This window comes from Antedon bifida, chromosome 11 (assembly GCF_963402885.1).
Source record: "Antedon bifida chromosome 11, ecAntBifi1.1, whole genome shotgun sequence".
Classification (NCBI taxonomy): Eukaryota; Metazoa; Echinodermata; class Crinoidea; order Comatulida; family Antedonidae; genus Antedon; species Antedon bifida.
Window position 1 is genome coordinate 5,639,506 of NC_136236.1, and position 18,223 is coordinate 5,657,728.

Sequence of the window (18,223 nt, forward strand, 5' to 3'; positions counted from 1 at the left end):
AATAAACATGAAATAACATGGCAACGATTACTTCTTGTGTCGCGATTGCGATTTTGGCAGCATGTGTTTTGTTTTTGTGATCGGCGAGGCCTAAAAAACTAACTGAAACGCAAATTAAAACAGAATTGCTGAGAATATTACTCGGCCTAACCTTGATTTCAACAGATCGTGTGAAAGAGGTAAGTTATGTTATAATTTGTATAGTAAATAAATCAGTAAACATTCCAGATTTGCAATGTAATAGCCCATCTGTTCTAGGCCTACAATACATATTTTTATAGCTAGGTCTAGAGGCAGGTCTGCACCGCCTAACTAGCTAGAGGCCTGCCCTAACTACTAGCTAGGTTTGTAGGCCTAGGCATAAAGGCATACCTTTTGTCAGACTTACTTACTGTAGGTTAGCTAGATTAAGGCATACCACAACTAAATCTGAGAGGGTCCTACTAAGCCTAACTGGCTCTCTGTTCTGTGCTTGTGAATGGTCAGATCAAATGTTAAGAAAAAAAATACTTTTGAAAAAATTTGATTGTACTTTTCTTGATTCAATTTGTTATTTTAATTAAATGTGGTATTTTCTTTAATATAGTAGGCCTAGTTTCCTTTTATGTATTTATTATTACTCAATAGTAGACATTAATAATATTATTTAATTTCCATTTATTTCTTTCACCTATTTATTTTATAGTTGATGTTCCGTAAACAAATGGATGAGGCAGAAGAAGAACGGAAAAGCGTAAAGGCCAAATTTCTATCTCTGATGGATGAATGGCAACAGAGACAGGGGTCTACAGTAGCTGAGATTGAATCACTTACAAAGTATGTCTACACTGCTAGCAGCTGTATGTACAGAGCACAGTGACATAACAAGACCTGAGGCCCCTTGTTTAGAAACCATAAGTGGCCCTCGAACTCTGGAGGCCTTGGGTGTTTTTAGCCTTTTCAACATATTTTAATGCCTTCCTCTGGTCATTGCTCAGGGTCGCCCATAAGCTCCAGGGCCCCTCATAAGCTCCAGGGCCCCTCATAAGCTCCAGGGCCCCTCATAAGCTCCAGGGCCCCCCATTAGCCCCAGAGCATACAGTTCTTCATGTCAAGGCAGGGCACCACAAATCATAGCAACAATATCGGCACAGGTTCAAGCCTTTCCTCCACCATTTAATGACTCTATTGCTCACACATGCCTCGTGTGCAATTTAAAGTGTGTATCTTTCGGAAGAGTAGGTTACCTAGTCCTTCATCTCACGGTCAACTCAACGAGCATCATTTTTTCTGACGAAAACTATATACTGTATATTATATATTTCCCATGGCTTTAGTCCCACCATACAGGCTTGTTGATTCTTCCTAATAAGGACAGAACTACCATACAGTATTAGGATTACAGGATACTTTTAAAAAGAAATGAATTTATATAAAGCTTTATATTTATATCTCTGATATATTATCAATTTTTAGAATGTGCGAGATGATAGAAGTTGAAGTGGACAATTATATGAAGCAAGATCCAGACCCGTTTGATGACCGCCATCCAGCCCGTGTTGACCGGGACTGCAGTCTTGGACATCTGCTTAAAGTCATTTTTGAAAATGATACATTCATGGATAAGGTTTGTAAGATGTGGCCAAATATGGTAGTGATATGACATCATCATGTTTTTTTTCACATTTAAAGTTTGATAGTGTAGACAAGGCTTTATTTAGTTAAAACTAATGATCCGAGCCTACATTGAAGCATTTGATATACACTGTATAATAACATTAAAAAAAAAACATTAATAAGAATTTCTATTTTATTTTATATGATAATGCACAAATAAAGCTATTCAGTATTATCAGTTAGTTAATTTAATTTCTTTTTTATCATAAGGAAATTAATTTATTAAATGTAAACAATTATTTTTTTGTTATCTATACCAAAGCTTGTGAAGTCCTACATACAATCACAAGACAAGGATTTAAATGTTGTTGCGTGCCGGCTACTTCTTGACATAATGCCAGGATTGGAAACATCAATCATTTTTCATGAAACTGTAAGTATATAAAATCTACCTTCTTTTTGGTTTCTGAATGTAAGTAAAGGGAACTTTTTTGTATAGAATATAAAAATATATAAGAACATTATTTTTTTATACTGGGTAGCCTCTTCAGTCAAAGATTGTCTTCAGTCAAAGATTGTTCTCCCAGAGGGCCCAGATATGATCAGTGGCTGTGTGTGACAGTGGATGTGTGTGTACAAGTACACCAGGGTAACCCCCTACTCGTCTCGAAAGATGTACTAGGTTCTTTAAAGTGCACATGAGCTAGATGTGTACGGTTTATAGTCCTTATCTAAGAAGACTTGACCACTAGAACCATGGAGCGAGTGAGCCTCGAACCATTGCCGATGTTATGGTTACATAATTACGGTTCCACTGTCTTAACCGCTCGGCCACTCACTCACTGATATAACCAATCTTGTTTTTCTGGATGACCATTTCATAGAGTTAATTTCCCCAATTTTTCTATTCTTCCACTGATTGTGCTATTTTGCGTGCGTCCGCGATTTTATGAGAGTAGGGCCTATTGTATCTCCATGTTTTTTCTAGTTTGATTTGTGTAGTTCAGATATGTAATTGTCTTGTCTTATTTTCTTTCGCAGGATAACTTGGTTCCTACATTTCTTCGTTGGGCACGTGATGCAGATGAACCATTGAGGTCGTATGCAACTGGCTTTTTGGCCGCAGCCATGGAAGACACAGATCTGGCAGGGAATTTCAAAGAGGAAAATGCTGAAATGGTAAGTGTTTTTTCTTTAATAAATCAGAAAAGTAACTGTTAATCCTCAACTGGATCTTTAGAAAGTGTGTGTACAGTATCATTCCTATCCATTGTGTGTTTCAAGACAAGTAAAGAGTATGCTGTAACCACTCCCTCTTTTAAAATATTTTTGTTCACAGATACAGTTGATGCTAAGTAGGTTGCAAACTCTTCGTCAAGAAAATGAAACGTCTCCAAACAAACCAGCGTTTAAGCATTTGCACTCGATTGCAGAAGATACCAGCGATGACACTGGTAAAGTAGCATCCGAAAAAATGGAAACAAACGATAGTGTGGATGATAAAAAAATGAACAATGATCTTATCAAAGCCCGGAGCAGACGATTAAGCATCGATGAATTAGCCGATTGCTTCGGCGTTGATAACGAGTGTAGTAATAGTAGTTGGGCAGAGGCATCGACTTACGTGATAGGATCGCATTGTATTTGGCCGCTTACTCCCGTGATGCAGCAACGATTTATATTACAATACTTGACACCTTTAGGTGAATACCAAGAGGTGTGTGTATAAGGGTTTTAATTCTGTACTCTACTCATTTACTCTGCACTCTACTCATGTACTCTGTACTCTACTCATGTACTTTACTCATGTACTTTGCACTCTACTCATGTACTCTGTGCTCTACTCATGTACTCTGTACTCTACTCATGTACTCTACTAATGTACTCTACTCATGTAATCTATACTCTACTCATGTAATCTATACTCTACTCATGTAATCTATACTCTACTCATGTACTGTACTCTCCTCATGTACTCTGTAATCTACTAATGTACTCTACTTATGTACTCTGTACTCTACTCATGTACTCTGTACTCTACTCATGTACTCTGTACTCTACCCATGCACTCTTACTTTACCCATGCACTCGTACTCTACCCATGCACTCTTACTATACCCATGCACTCTTAGTCAAACATTTCAATTCATGAAAATAATCTTGCCATTCAACTTCTAACCATTCAATATTTGTATACTATGATGATTACACTTATATATATGTATATATATACTTATGTATATATATTCCATAATAAATTACACATCTCTCTCTCTCTTGTTTGTGTTAGTTACTTGGTGTTACCTTGGAAAATGACATATTATCTATCTTATTTCACTATCTGAATATCGAGAAAACAAAAGATGTTCGTCTTACATTAGAAGGTTTAAAGGTAAATATATTATTTTTACCAAATTAAAGAAATGTTGTTACCGATTAAGCCCTCTACGAACCCACGGCAGTCACATTGCTGCGCCTACCATTATTTGTACACCTGAAAATCCCATAGTCTTGGTTGTCTAATGTTGTTTAAGGTGCAACCAACCTGGCAGCTAGTGACTATGATTTTATATTTTCTTCTTGCGTCATGTTTGTTTAATTTGTTGATTTGTATTATATTTTGTAAAGTGTATCTTTTGCCTGAATAAATAATAATAATAACAGCTTTACTTTCCATCTGAAGGACAAAGCAATGCGAGTAAAGTATCTTTGCTAGGTCTCGAACTAATCCCTCACACGCTAAATTATTCCTTTACCATTATGCCATATTACTCCATTGAAAGTTATTGTATTTTGTTTGTACAAGTCCCTGTTATGAATTTTATCCGTTATTTTTAGTATTTAGCGTCTCTTCTCTGCCACAAAAAGTTTGCATCAGAGTTTGTAGAACGTGGGGGCGTTCAGTGTCTTCTGAACGTTCCACGCCCGTCAGTAGCTGCAACAGGAGTCGCGATGTGTATCTATTACCTCGCGTACAACGCAGACGCCATGGAACGTATATGCCTCCTACCTAGCCCAGTGTTTTCTGACCTTATAAGGTAAAAACCTCTCTTAAGATATTAAAAAGACCCTTTTTTTGTGTTTTTTTTTTTTAAATTGCATTTTTTATTTTATTTTTTTAAATTGTACAAATTTTAACAAGCACTTATCTAATTGGTTGATATAATTGATTCCACTTTATTCTTTGTTTGTTTGTTTGTTTTATTCGGTACTCAAGAAATACAACAAAAATACCAGGATGACCCATAAAGCTGAAACAGCTTAATTCCAATGCGGTTCTTTAAACAAGCAAGTTAGATAATAATGTGTACATTATAAATGCATACTAATACAATAAACAGAAACATCCATATACAATATACAATCATCATCGACAGCATGGTTAATCTTAATCTTGTGCATAATTATGTTTCAATGATTTATCATATTGCAGTATTAATAATTTTTTTTTTGTAGCTATGGGTTATGGTTGTTGGAATGTTCGCACGAGTCCGGGCGTTGCCATGCAACCATATTCTTCATGCTGAGCTTCAATTTCCGCGCTGTTCTCGATCTGTTTGACGAGAAGGACGGTTTGCGAAAGTTATTCAACACAGTAAGTCTAGAAAAGAATTCCGCCTTATTTTTTATTTACAGATACCAACCAAAAATAAAACAAAATCTCAAAGCATGTGGGTATATTCGTTAAACATAGCATGTAAAAGCAATTTGTATTGTCTTATAACAGCACGGTTTAACCCCTGAGTACAGCACTCGTCTGGCACTTGTAAAGCAATCGTCTGGCAATGGTACACCTCTGTTCTGGCCCTGGTAATCCATGGTCTGGTTCTATTATAACCCTGGTCAGGCCCTAGTACACCCCTGGTCTGGTCCTAGTACACCCCTGGTCTGGTCCTAGTACACCCCTGGTCTGGTCCTAGTATAACCCCTGGTCTGGTCCTAGTATAACCCTTGTGTGGTCTTGGTACAATCCTGCTCTGGCCCCGGTACAGCTGTGCTCTTCCCCTGGCACAGCCCTGCTCTTGCCCTGGTACAGCCCTGCTCTTGCCCTGGCAGGCTAATAATAATTTTGTTTAATTTATTTTAGATTACCACCCTTGATATTTTAAACCTTGACGATCAGGGAATGTTACTAAATGACGATGAATTGTTCGCCAATTATCAAACGGTAAAACACACTTGTTTGGCACTGAAGCGCTACTTTGAGGCACACCTTGCACTACGTGTCGACTCACTCAAGCGTGCATCTACACGGTTCAGTCAAGAAACTGCTCAGATCGATGCAATTCCACCATATAAGGTATGTTAAAAGGATGATTTTATTTACATTCTATTTATTTTGTCTTGTGATATTGTATTTTTCTAAGGGTCCCTAATGATCAGCTTCGACTAGATGGAACATAAAATAAAGCATAAAATATTGTTGAATAAATAATGAAATGATTGTATTTTTATAATAGATGCATTAATGGGTAATTTTTTTAAGAATTTTGTTATAGAATTCCAAAGAACAAATACAAAAATGCGTTTATCCTTTGCGACCTTTGTCCTTGTTTCTTTAGCCTTTGACTTTGCTTTAACATTTGACCTTGTTTTTTAGCCTTTGACCTTGTCGCCTGAGACAACCCTTGAGAATCTCAATCTGTTATTGGAGCAATCTTCTCGTCGTAAGTGGAACCCAATATGTGAGCTACAACGTCTGCAAGGAATACAGTTACTGCTACAGGTTGTGGCGCTGTCCTGTGAGTGGAAAAAATACAGTGCCAGGTATGCTATCTTATAACATCAAAATAGAATAAAGCCTCTATTAAGGGGACACATCAAAGTCAGCTCTCTCCAGAATAGGAGTGTCCCAAAGGAGGAGTTTTACATGAAACAGGAAAAACTAATCAGTAGAAACCCCTATTAAGGGGACACCTTAAGGACCTGACAAAGTGTCCCTTTTCTTAATAGGTTGTCGATCCGTAGTGTCAAAATATTTTATCATTATTTTCACATAAGAAAATAGTTCCCTGAATAGAGGAGTGGATTTACTGTAATAAAAAAAAAAACTATTTACGATTAATTAAAACTAGAACGAAAAAGATTTTTAAAATATCAGTTTGTTTATTATTGTAGAGGTGAACTAGTTAAAGCTGCGATGGACATACTCGGTGTTGCATCGGTCACTTCAACTGGACACCAGGAACTTTGTAAACAGGTTGACTTACCAGAGAATTCAACCACAGTTGGTGTCAAGTAAGTTGTATACATTTTTTCCAGTGATGCCATGGTTCTATACCACCAGTCATTTTTTATCAAGTCTTTATTGGAGAGATGTTTAATATTGTGCTCTTTTTTGTCTAGTATCGTGATTGGCATAGCAGATGGAGAGATCATGAGTGACACAGAAGCTCAGAAGGCAGCTCTTCAAGTCATCATTAATTGCGTTTGCGGACCAGACAAAAGAGTAAGTAATCTGAAATTAAACTTCTACTATAGTATGTTGAAATTAAGGCTTTAATTTTTTTAATTAAAAATAAATCTTTTAAATATTTACAGATGAATATTGTGATTTTACAAGGGTTCTAGTTGTCTCATGACCTTTTTTTTTTTAAAAGGTCTCATGACCTAGAGGACTGTTGGGTCATAGCAGATGAGATACAGTTCACCAAGTCCTTCCATATGTTAGTAGTTGTACTCATCGTGATACTATACAAAGGCATAAGCCATATCTCCCAGTGGTGCCTATCTCCTCTCTGGGCTTACAAGGCTTATTGTTTTGTTTTTATATATTTAGGCAAATTGCCAAGGATAACCATAAGCGAATTAATTCACTATCCTTCTTAAAGGTGGCAATCCTGTTCACAAGACAAACATATACACAAGATGCTCTACATAAACAAAGTCTTAGTACAAGTTTTTATGATCACCAATTATAATAATTACTAATTTGATTTGTTAAATTACTATATTGATTTGTGTTTTTGTTTTGTGTTTCAGCTTGGGAGTTCTTTTGGGAAGTTTGTCGGTGGTCCTCGGAAGGTGAAAGAGAGTATAGGAAGCAGTAGTAACAATTACATGGCCAAGCTTTGGGATTGTGTTAGGACCAACAATGGAATTAAAGTAAGTTTAAATAAATATTTTTGTTCCTTCTCTCTGTTTTTCATATTCATCTTCATATGTTCCTCTTGTGTGTAAAACATCTCGAGAAAAATAACTCTGACCTTCTGACCCAAGCACGATGTGTTTTAAACACTATTTAAACAATAAATTTCTCACTTTTTTTAGACACTACTTTCATTATTAATGGCAAAAGGACCAATCACAGATGCTGACGGCATACGTGCTCTTGCATGTCGAGCGTTATGCGGACTTGCACGTAGCGATACTGTACGGCAGATTATCAGCAAACTTCCACTCTTCTCTGCTGGCCAATTACAATGTAAGTTTTTATAATGCGTCTTCTTACTTCAGAACCTCTATTAATGGGACACCTTAGGTCCCCAAGCATCCCATTTATAGAATTGGTTCGCGAGAATCGAAAGCATCAGCTTATACGCATGCATATTTATGTCTTCATCTTCCAAATCCCTCTCTGTGACGAATTCTAGTTTGAGTCTTTTTTTCAGCGAAATTGGTAGTACGAATTGTTTCTAGTTTTTGCGAAGTGAAAAATTGCGCAACCAGAGCTTCAGAAAATGAGCTGTGATGCGTTCATGAGCACTCATGCAAATCGAAAACCTCAGCAAGCAAGCAATGAACATGAAATCACAGCCATTTGCTCTTGTAGTGGAAAGGGTAGCACGTTTTTTTCTCAACAAAACGTTGAATATGCGCGAACAAATTTGCCTTGATGAAAATCGGTTTAAAGGATGGTAACTGATTTAATTTACAGAATTTAAAAAATATTTTTTGCAGCCCTCATGAGGGAACCTGTTTTGCACGAGAAACGTTCAGAGCATCTTCAGTTTTGCAAGTATGCGTCAGAACTAATTGGTAAGATTCAATCGGTTTAAACCGCTATTCTGTAAAAAGTGCTAAAATCAAATTGAAACCATGTAGAGATATAACGTTCTTGTATGTTTGTATTTTTAGAAAGAGTTACTGGAAAGTCGCTATCAGTCGGTAGTGATGTCACGATAGCTAGGCTGCATAAGGCGAACATTGTACAGCAGACAAGGATTCGATATGACAAGAAAGAACTGCTTCAACTTATCTTTACTCACCTTCAATCTCAGGGTAGGCCTAAAGGATTTTTATAATAGAATTTATTAATTTCTCAGATGCATTAGAGTTCGTACAAGTCATACATTTTGTTTCAAACCCACAAAAAAGAATTTGATTTGTTAAAGATGTAAAATATGGTTCCGACATACGACCCATGTAGCCATTTGTGCTCTAAATACATGGACCACAATATGTTCATCTATTTCATTCTACAAAGAAACAAAAAATGTTTCTGTTGATTGTTTAGCGCTTAGAGCCGCCTGTCATTTTGCGCTATTTTAAATTGAACTTATTATTATTACTATTCATATTTAAAATGAAATAATTTGTTTCCCAGGTTTAACACAGACTGCTGCTATATTAAGTCAGGAGGCTAGCTTGCCTGCACAACAATCAACCTCACGGACCATCAGCCCACCGCCAGCATTCCCAGTAAGTTCCGTTCAGTTTTACTATAATTAAATACCACATTACTCCCTTCCAAGAAATATTCATGAAATAAAATTGCTAATGCTCTTTCTACACTATCAAGCTAGTTTGACAAAAAATAGTTTGATGTGCCTAAATATGGCAGTGATATGCTTAAATATAGTAGTGATATGCTTAAATATGGTAGTGATATGCTTAAATATGGTAGTGATATGCTTAAAGATGGTAGTGATATGACATCATCATGTCCATATATGGGCACATGACATTTTTTTGTCACAAAGTTTCATAGTGTAGACAAGGCTTAATATGCTATTGCTGTTCTATTCAATAGCTCCATCGTACAGTAACTCCAAAAAGTCCTATGCTACCTAACAAAGTTCACCAATCACGGACAAGCTTGTCTTCAAAGTCTAGCCAATCCAGCACCAACATTCAACCGTCCAAGCAAACGCCAAGCAACAGTCAACCAAAGAAAATCCTGTTCTCTCCAGCACTGAACACTCCAAAGGTAAGTGCATCAAACTACTGTAGTGTGACAGAAAGATTTGATTTTATTTATGTGCCTAGATAAAAACTTTTTTGTTATAATTACAGTGATAAAATCGGAATCACACTAAATGAATAATAAAATAATTTAAAATTGAATAAATGACGTAATAAAAATCTGTGTAATTTCTAGAATTCCAAACGACGAATATGCCGTGAAAAGGTACAAACGCCCAATGTACCTGTTAACCTTCCACGACAACGAAAACGTCACATGAGCACCGGACCAACGTTAGATTCTATTGTTTCAAATTATCTTCAAGAACAGCACGCCAACTGTAGAAATCCAGTGCTAGTTTGTCCTGCGTTTTCACTACTTGAGTAAGTATAGATAATAATAAATGGTTGATAGTTGAATGGAGCGAATATTTTCATGAGTTGAATGGAGCGAATATTTTCATGAGTTGAATGGAGCGAATATTTTCATGAATTGAATGGAGGGAATATTTTCATGAGTTGAATGGAGCGAATATTTTCATAAGTTGAATGGAGCGAAAATTGTTATAAGTTGAATGGAGCGAATATTTTTATGAGTTAAATGGAGCGAATATTTTTATGAGTTGAATGGAGCGAAAATTTCCATGAGTTGAATCGAGCGGATATTTTCATGAGCTCAATGGAGCGAATATTTTCATGAGTTCAATGGAGCGAATAATTTAATGAGTTCAATGGAGCGAATATTTTCATGAGTTCAATGTTTAGAATATTTTCATGAGTTCAATGGTTAGACATTTTCATGAGTTTATTCAGGAGAATATTTTTAATTCTAATTCTCACTTCTCACTCAATTTTTACTTTACAGACCACATAAATGTCCAGAGCCTCGGTTTAGACGTCACGCTCCATTGAACATCACATCGAGGCTAAGCAAGCGGTCTGTAAGTAGCACTAGATTCAATTATCTATTTAGAAATTAAGAGTTATGGCAAGATCTGTTGTGAGGGAATAAATTATAAAGACAAACATAAAAGTATTTTTATTTTGCTTCAGTACTTTCCAAGGCATGGCGGAGTAGATGGCGATAGATATACAAGGCAGTTTATACATAGCAGGTATACCAATAATATTACTTCACTCAATTTTGCTATAAAATATTTGTTGGAATGGAAGGTGTAAGCCATTATAGAAAAAAATATTTACGAAGCTTATGAACAATTTAAGAATTTTTATATTTTTGATTTGAAAAAAACATTAAATTTCATTTTTTTTGTTTTCAAGATTCCGTGCTATGCAAACATTAAAAGATTCAGAAGAAGATGGTTGTTTTACATGTTGTATGTTTGGCAAAAAGGTAGATCTTTTTAAAAATAAAAAAAAAAAAACATTTTGTTACTGTCAATAGAGACCTCGATTCGATCCCTCATGTTGCCTCCCTCCAGGCAATGCCAAATCGTGCTGCCTGTTCAACAGTCCACGGAAGTTTTCTGGTATGTGCATGCACACTGTAAATTGCATGCTCGGTTGCTGCAGCAACGCATTGCACACTGCCACATCGACTGTTTGCGAAAGCTCTCTTAGTGTGTCTCCTCTTTAGTACAGGGACTTGTTGGTCTTCACTGTGTGCTTAAACAAATAAATAAAAACATAAGTTTTATAAAACTCATCATATTCATTAATTTTTATTCCACCTTTTTTTTGTATTAAGGGTGATATGGACTGTTTATATACTGGTAATTATTCAGGAGATATTAAGATATTTAACACCGTTACTGGTAATGTAAGTATTTACATAATAAATCTTTTTTTTATTATAATGTCTGTTCACACTAGACAATCAATGCAATTAAAGAGAATTGAATTGTCTAGTGATTGTATGTTCGCATTGGAGCATTCTTTCTGTCAAAAATCATATTTAATTTTTGTAATTTGTTACTTATAGGAAGAGTCATCGCATATGTGTCAGGACTCGCCCATTGTACATTGCCAACCAAGTAAGGTAAAGCCTTTTTTTTTCTCTATTAAATTCTCGATTAAGCCCTGTCAACACTATCAAACTTTGTGATGTGCCCATATATGGACATGATGATGTCATATCACTACCATATTTGGGCACATCACACTTTTTTTGTCGAACTAGTTTGATAGTGTAGACAGAGCTTTATTTGTAAAGTTTTTGATTTTTTTTTCACAGAGTCAATCAAGCATAACGAACACCTCCTGTTTCATCATAGCTTATTTGCATATTAATTTACATACCATAAAGCCTTAAGAAACATGACTGATTAAACAATTTAAATTAAATATTAATAGACAAATTTATTTAACCTCTGACCTTTGAAATGCATATTAAATACATGGTAATGTTTACATATTAATTAGGAAACCATGTGACTCAAAAAGCCAATAGAGATGGATGATTAAAACAAGAAAAATAAATTATTGAGAAAAATGTTAGTTGATATGATATACAACATATTTCATTTAACCTTTGACCTCTCTGCAATGCATATTCAAATTTCTTTTTTTAGAGTGGAAAGCTGTTACTCACTTGCTCGTCCTGGGATCGGCCGTTATCCAAACTGTGGACAATAGGGTCAGAGTTTGAAATAGCACATACCTTTGACAATGACCAGTACATAGAGTTCAGTAAACTATGCCAAGACAGGATCATAGGAACTAAAGATGACACTGCACATGTAAATTACATATTACTAGATTTGTACCCATCGACGATGTTTCTATTTGTGTCCATTTTGAATCGACACAAATTATATTTCAACAATATTTTATGAAGGTGAAGCTGATCATTAGGGACTCAGAAAAATCAATATGACAAGATATAAACAAGCAAAAAAATTAAATTAAAATAAATAGAATTGGGACTAGAAAATAGACTTGCCATAACCATTCAACTAATACTAATATACAAGTTCTCTCTTGCCGAATTCCAACGAATGGATCATTGATCATGTCGCTGTGGACTTATATGTTACACTTTTCATGTCAGTGCAGCCACTTTGAGGCGCTGTCTAATCTGTCAATGATAAATTGTCTGGATTTAAATTATTACAAAGCTTTTGTTTACACAATCTCAATTCTTACATTATAGTAATTTTAATTTGATTTTTATTTTTGTATATTTCTTTTCAATAGATTTATGATACCGAGACGGGCCAAAAAATATTAACATTATTTTCATCAGAACTTAGTAATCACTATACGAAAAACTCAGCTACGTTTGACCCTACAGACGAATTGGTTTTAAATGATGGTGTATTGTGGGACGTGCGGTCGGCACGATCTATTTATAAGTTTGATAAATTCAACCAACACATCAGTGGGCAGTTCCACCCTACAGGACTTGAGATTGTTATCAATTCTGAGATTGTATCCTTTTTTTTTTAGTTTCCTCAATATCGATTCATAAAATTAAATACCGTATTTTCTCTGGTATAATCCCACCTCCTAGAACACAAAATTAAGCCGAATTTGTGGTGAGGAGTAGGGCTGGTACCATTCTGGGGAAACCCTGGTTCAGGAAAAAAAATGTTGTTGGTAAGCATTTCTTATAAAAACTCATCTAAACTGGCTAGAGAGACACCTACATCCAGACCAAAAGTCAATACTTGGACTATACCCAGGGATATACCTGTTTGTCAAATCAGACATATAGTAGGGGGTGGGATTAGACCAGAAGTGTGATTATACCTGAGGATATATTGGTATCAGAAAAAGCTGAACTGTGCTTATCATTCTTTAGTGCAAAATCATGAACGGCATTAACCAATCAAATGGCAAGAATACAAACAGGTGTGTTATATTATATGTTATATGCCTGTAAATTAATTAATATATTTTTACTTTATTTTATTTATGAATCATACTCTATATGCTATATTTCTTGACTGTATATTTCAGTGGGACTTACGTACATTCCATTTATTACATACTGTACCTGCTTTAGATCAGTGTTATATTGTATTTAACAACAAAGGAGACGTTATATATGGTGGTAAGTGTAGCTCATCAGTTAAAATAATCTATTGGCTCTATGTCCCAATTGGAAAGAAGTATGTATTCAACTTTTATTGCCACAAAAAAATATATATATATTTTAAAAACAATTACAGCATGGCAATAGGAGGTTAAAAAGATAGATTTCTCTAATCGAGTGAATTTGTTGAATTTAAAACTCGGGTACAGGCATGAATTTTAAATATAATATCTGGTTAAATAATAATTCAGGTATATTTGTATAAATGTACATATAATAAATATGAAACCATAAAAAGAAACCATAATGAAAAAACATGAATTTTTCTTAAAATAGCCAAATACAACATTTGGTATAAAGAAAAGCCAGACAGACTTTTTTTCAGTAGTTAGGTAGTTTAACCAATGTGATACCATATCCAGTGACTCCCTAGAAAGTAAAAAAAAAGTTGGTGGGAATACAGTGAATAATTTTTGCTATAGCACAAAAATAAAAATCTGAAGTTGAATCAGATAGAATAGAAATGTTTTCCCGCACCTGGCCTTTAAATTATGTATGTGTGTTTTATATTCAGCTATGTTACAACATGACAGTGAGGAAGATACATTAGGGCGACCGTCAATGCGAAGTCCCTTCGGAAGCTCATTTAGGACCTTTGATTCGACCAATTACAAACCTATTGGTAAGCATGAGTAAACTCGTCGCTTTGACATTATAGAGGGCTTTCAATTTGCGACAATTAACAACCTACTATACCAACATCATGTTAATTGGAGGACTATGTACATTTTTAATATTGATAAAAATATAATAATATTTATATATATATATAATCAAAAAGCACAGATGAAGGGCTAGTATTGCCCGAAAGCTCTGCAAATTGTTCTGGCTGTTTTACATTTTGTTTTAGCTTTTTGCTTATTTTATTTTGTATCTCCATTGAGATCCAGCCACTGATACCCACAGCATTGTCATTTTTTCAGTAATATATATTTTGCCTTTGGAAATATAATAATATATATACTGTATATATATATATAATATAATAATAAGGCACCAATGAAGGGCTAGTGTTGCCTGAAAGCTTTGCAAATATTTCTGGCTGTTTTACTTAGTTAGCCTTTTACTTATATTATTTGTATCCCCATTGAGATCTAGCCACTGATACCCACAGCATTGTCATTTTGTTCAGTAATTTGCCTTTGAATTTATAATATTAATAACTTATGGCTGAGTGGCCGAGTATTAAGGCAGGGGCACCACAAACTAAGGGCATAATTGGCGTGTTTTCAAAGCTCAACTTGATTATTATTCTGGTGGCGATACTGTGGTATGTAGAAGGCCTAATCAGATCTCTTCAATTGACAATGAATTATGATAAACATTTTATTTTATTTTTCTCAACAGCAACAATTGATGTAAAGAAGAATATATTTGACCTTTCAGTTGACCCTACAGATACGATGTTGTCAGTCATTGAGGTATTTTATATCTGTCTATTTATATATGTCTTTGTATTGTGATTTTTACCAATTTATTAGCAAGTTTTAGAGAGTTTTTACGTATGTTGTTAACCTTTTATTTTTAAAAACAGGACCAAATGTAAAACAGTTGCTACATCTATTTATTTAATTTTGCCCTTACGTAAATTTATATATAGATAATTATTATAGATTTATTGTGTTCTTTTAAAGCATCAAGGTAGCTTCGATAATTTAGATGTCGGTAGTTTTTGTCATTTGTACGAGATCGGACGTAGTAAGCTCAGTGAAGAAGATGACGATGACACTGAACAGGTAAGGTCAGGTCAGGTCATCTTACTGCCCTTCCATCAATTGCAGAAGCTGTGACGCCCAATTACGTATGCAGAAGCTCACTCTATGTAATGAATTCCACCATTTATTGGAGGCTACAACATCCATTGGTGTTTGATACAAACCCCAGTGGATCTTGACTTCCCTCTTTAGAGCTCTGTCTACACTATCAAACTTTATGTGACAAGAAAATGTAATGTGGCCATAATATAAACACGATGATGTCATATCAGTACCACACTTGGGCATATCAACCTTTCTGTCAAACTAGTTTGATAGTGTGGACAGAGCTTCAAGAAGACTAAAAAAAAAAATTGTTTATTTTTTCTAATTTACAGCAAGATGATGACGATGAAGAAGATGATGATGATGATGACGACGATGATGATGATGATGACGATGACGATGATGCAGATAGTAACAATAGCATAGAGGAAGTCGCATCAAGTGATAATGATGATGGTGATGGGGGAGACATGGATGACTTCCTCCTAGGGCTCAACGATGAGGATTATGAGGATGAATTCGATCCAGAATATGGTAACCATTTTATTATTTCTTGTATTTTTTACTGTGCATTATTATCTCCTATTTTAACCATTGAAAGTACTATTGCATGCTGTTTTTTTTTGTAAAAATGTAAATTTTGAAACAGGGTAGGCCTAAATATTGCATGACATAAAACACACCTGTTAAGTGCGTTGTCTTAACTTCTCTGCCAGAATATGGCAACCATTTTCTTGTTATTTCTTGTATGCTGTACCGTGCATTATTTTCTCCTATTTTAATGACTAAAGGTACTATTGTATGCTTGCCTTTTTGTAAGAGCTTGTGGCACAGTGTGTTGGATGTTGGACTACTAATCATGGGTTCGAATTCAACGCTCGTCGCATTGCTTGTAGCAAGGCGTTTACTTGTTTATTTGCCTCTCTCCACCCAGGTGTACAAATGCGTACCTGGTCAAGATACAACTTTGCGCTGATTACTAGCTGCATTATGGGAGTATGTTTCCATACATGTTTGACCCAAAAATGGGTGGGGTAATAATGTACAGAGAATAGAGTTTTCACAAAATTAGGCGCTTTATAAATCCAGGGTAGAAAATGTGAATATTTGAAACTTGGTAGGTCTCACACCGTCTTAACTTCTTTGCTCCTGCGACAAAATTTGAGTGCACTAGCCTTCAACAAAAAAAGAAAATATTAATTTTTTTTTATTATTTCAGAAAGTGATGATGATTTTAACAGCGATTCGGATGATTTATTGTACTCACTTCTTTGATTGGATCGGAGGAGCGTATCAAGAAAAAAACTCAGGACTGTCGTCTGCTACTTAATCATTCCACTAATACTTGATAGAACTATTTGATTACAATGATGATGTCTTGGGACTCTAATAAAGCTCTGTCTACACTATCGAACTTAATGTGACAAACAAATTTGATGTGATCATATATGGACATGATGATGATGTCGTATCACTACCATATTTGGGCACATCACACTTTTTTGTCAAACTAGTTTGATAGTGTAGATAGAGCTTAAGACTTAAAATTAAACAAATGGTAATATAATTAATTTAATGTTCCTTATATAGGCATGGAACTTCTTTATTTTTTTAAAGTGGGTTAGTAGGGGTGGGGGGAAAATTTCATTGTGATTTTAACTTTTTTTGTGGGAGTATCAACACTAAATTGTTGGTTCTCTTGCTTGTGCTCTAAACATTCCATTTGTTTGACCTTTGACCAATAAGTTTAGAGTAAGACTTAATTTTGTTTCTTTTTTTATCACCTTACTGAAATATCAGGTGTAAGCACACACAGGAAACAGGGCAACAGGCAAAATTATTAAACATTTTATTAAAGATTTTTATATGAAATATCCCACCACATCCTGATGGGTTAATGGTAGCCGAAAAAGAAAAATGTTTTCTCTTTGTTTAATGTATCTATAATTTGTGCAGTACCAAACTGAATACAGTGGCATATATGTATCACATGTGACACCTGTATCATAGGACACAATTAAACCTTAATGTAATACATGCGCCACATGTGATATATGTGACTCTGCATAAAATAATTTGCCTATGCAGATACTGGGGCATATACTTACCGTGTAGAGATACAGTACAGTATAGAGAATCAAGAAGATAGTAAGGCTTATAATTATGCATAAAGTGTGAATATTTATACAGTATTAAAGAAATAAATAACAATTGTTTATTATCACTACCACATTTGTTTGTTTGTATTCATGTTATATAAACTTATAATAATTTCATGCAATGATTAGTAAGTGAAATATTGGGTTGGTACCATATTTCTGCCTTTGGCATTCCATGATATACCAAAGTTTACTATTATTTGAGACCACTTAAAAACCATAGAGGGCGATATAAAGCTATCATATATCGCCCTCTATGGTTTGTTTAATTGTGTAGCGCCCTCTATAGTTCGATATAACATTTTTCCGAGTTGAGATCTGAAAGTGTTTTACTTGTCTCATAATGATCTTGATTCGAATATGCAAAAATATGTGTCTACATCAAAAAAAAATAAATAAAAAAGTGTTTTTTTTATACGCACTCAGTTGATTAGATAAAAATTTATATTCGTGGTTTTTTTAACAATCTTTTTGCTATTATAAACATAATTCCCACTTCTCACAAAAATCTAAATATTGTAATAGCG

General features: G+C 34.8%; 1 protein-coding gene across 2 annotated transcripts; it reads left to right on the forward strand.

Moving 5' to 3' along the window:
* Nucleotides 1–66: 66 nt before the first annotated feature.
* LOC144855322 (DDB1- and CUL4-associated factor 1-like) lies at nucleotides 67–17,764 on the forward strand. 2 transcript variants are annotated; one of them, XM_078713141.1, is made up of 33 exons: nucleotides 67–179; nucleotides 686–816; nucleotides 1,456–1,606; nucleotides 1,919–2,029; nucleotides 2,638–2,775; nucleotides 2,936–3,313; nucleotides 3,887–3,988; nucleotides 4,435–4,634; nucleotides 5,053–5,191; nucleotides 5,684–5,896; nucleotides 6,197–6,363; nucleotides 6,715–6,834; nucleotides 6,943–7,045; nucleotides 7,579–7,701; nucleotides 7,867–8,020; nucleotides 8,497–8,574; nucleotides 8,674–8,817; nucleotides 9,143–9,237; nucleotides 9,569–9,745; nucleotides 9,917–10,104; nucleotides 10,586–10,661; nucleotides 10,774–10,835; nucleotides 11,002–11,074; nucleotides 11,429–11,500; nucleotides 11,663–11,719; nucleotides 12,252–12,419; nucleotides 12,877–13,110; nucleotides 13,642–13,735; nucleotides 14,292–14,399; nucleotides 15,125–15,198; nucleotides 15,412–15,513; nucleotides 15,870–16,071; nucleotides 16,757–17,764. In XM_078713141.1, the coding sequence occupies exons 2-33, from the start codon at nucleotides 689–691 to the stop codon at nucleotides 16,810–16,812; spliced, it is 4,287 nt and encodes a 1,428-aa protein (XP_078569267.1). In that variant the 5' UTR covers nucleotides 67–179; nucleotides 686–688; the 3' UTR covers nucleotides 16,813–17,764. The 2 variants fall into 2 exon arrangements, with proteins under 2 accessions (XP_078569267.1, XP_078569266.1); XM_078713140.1 differs by having other exon boundaries at nucleotides 89–198.
* Nucleotides 17,765–18,223: the final 459 nt, after the last annotated feature.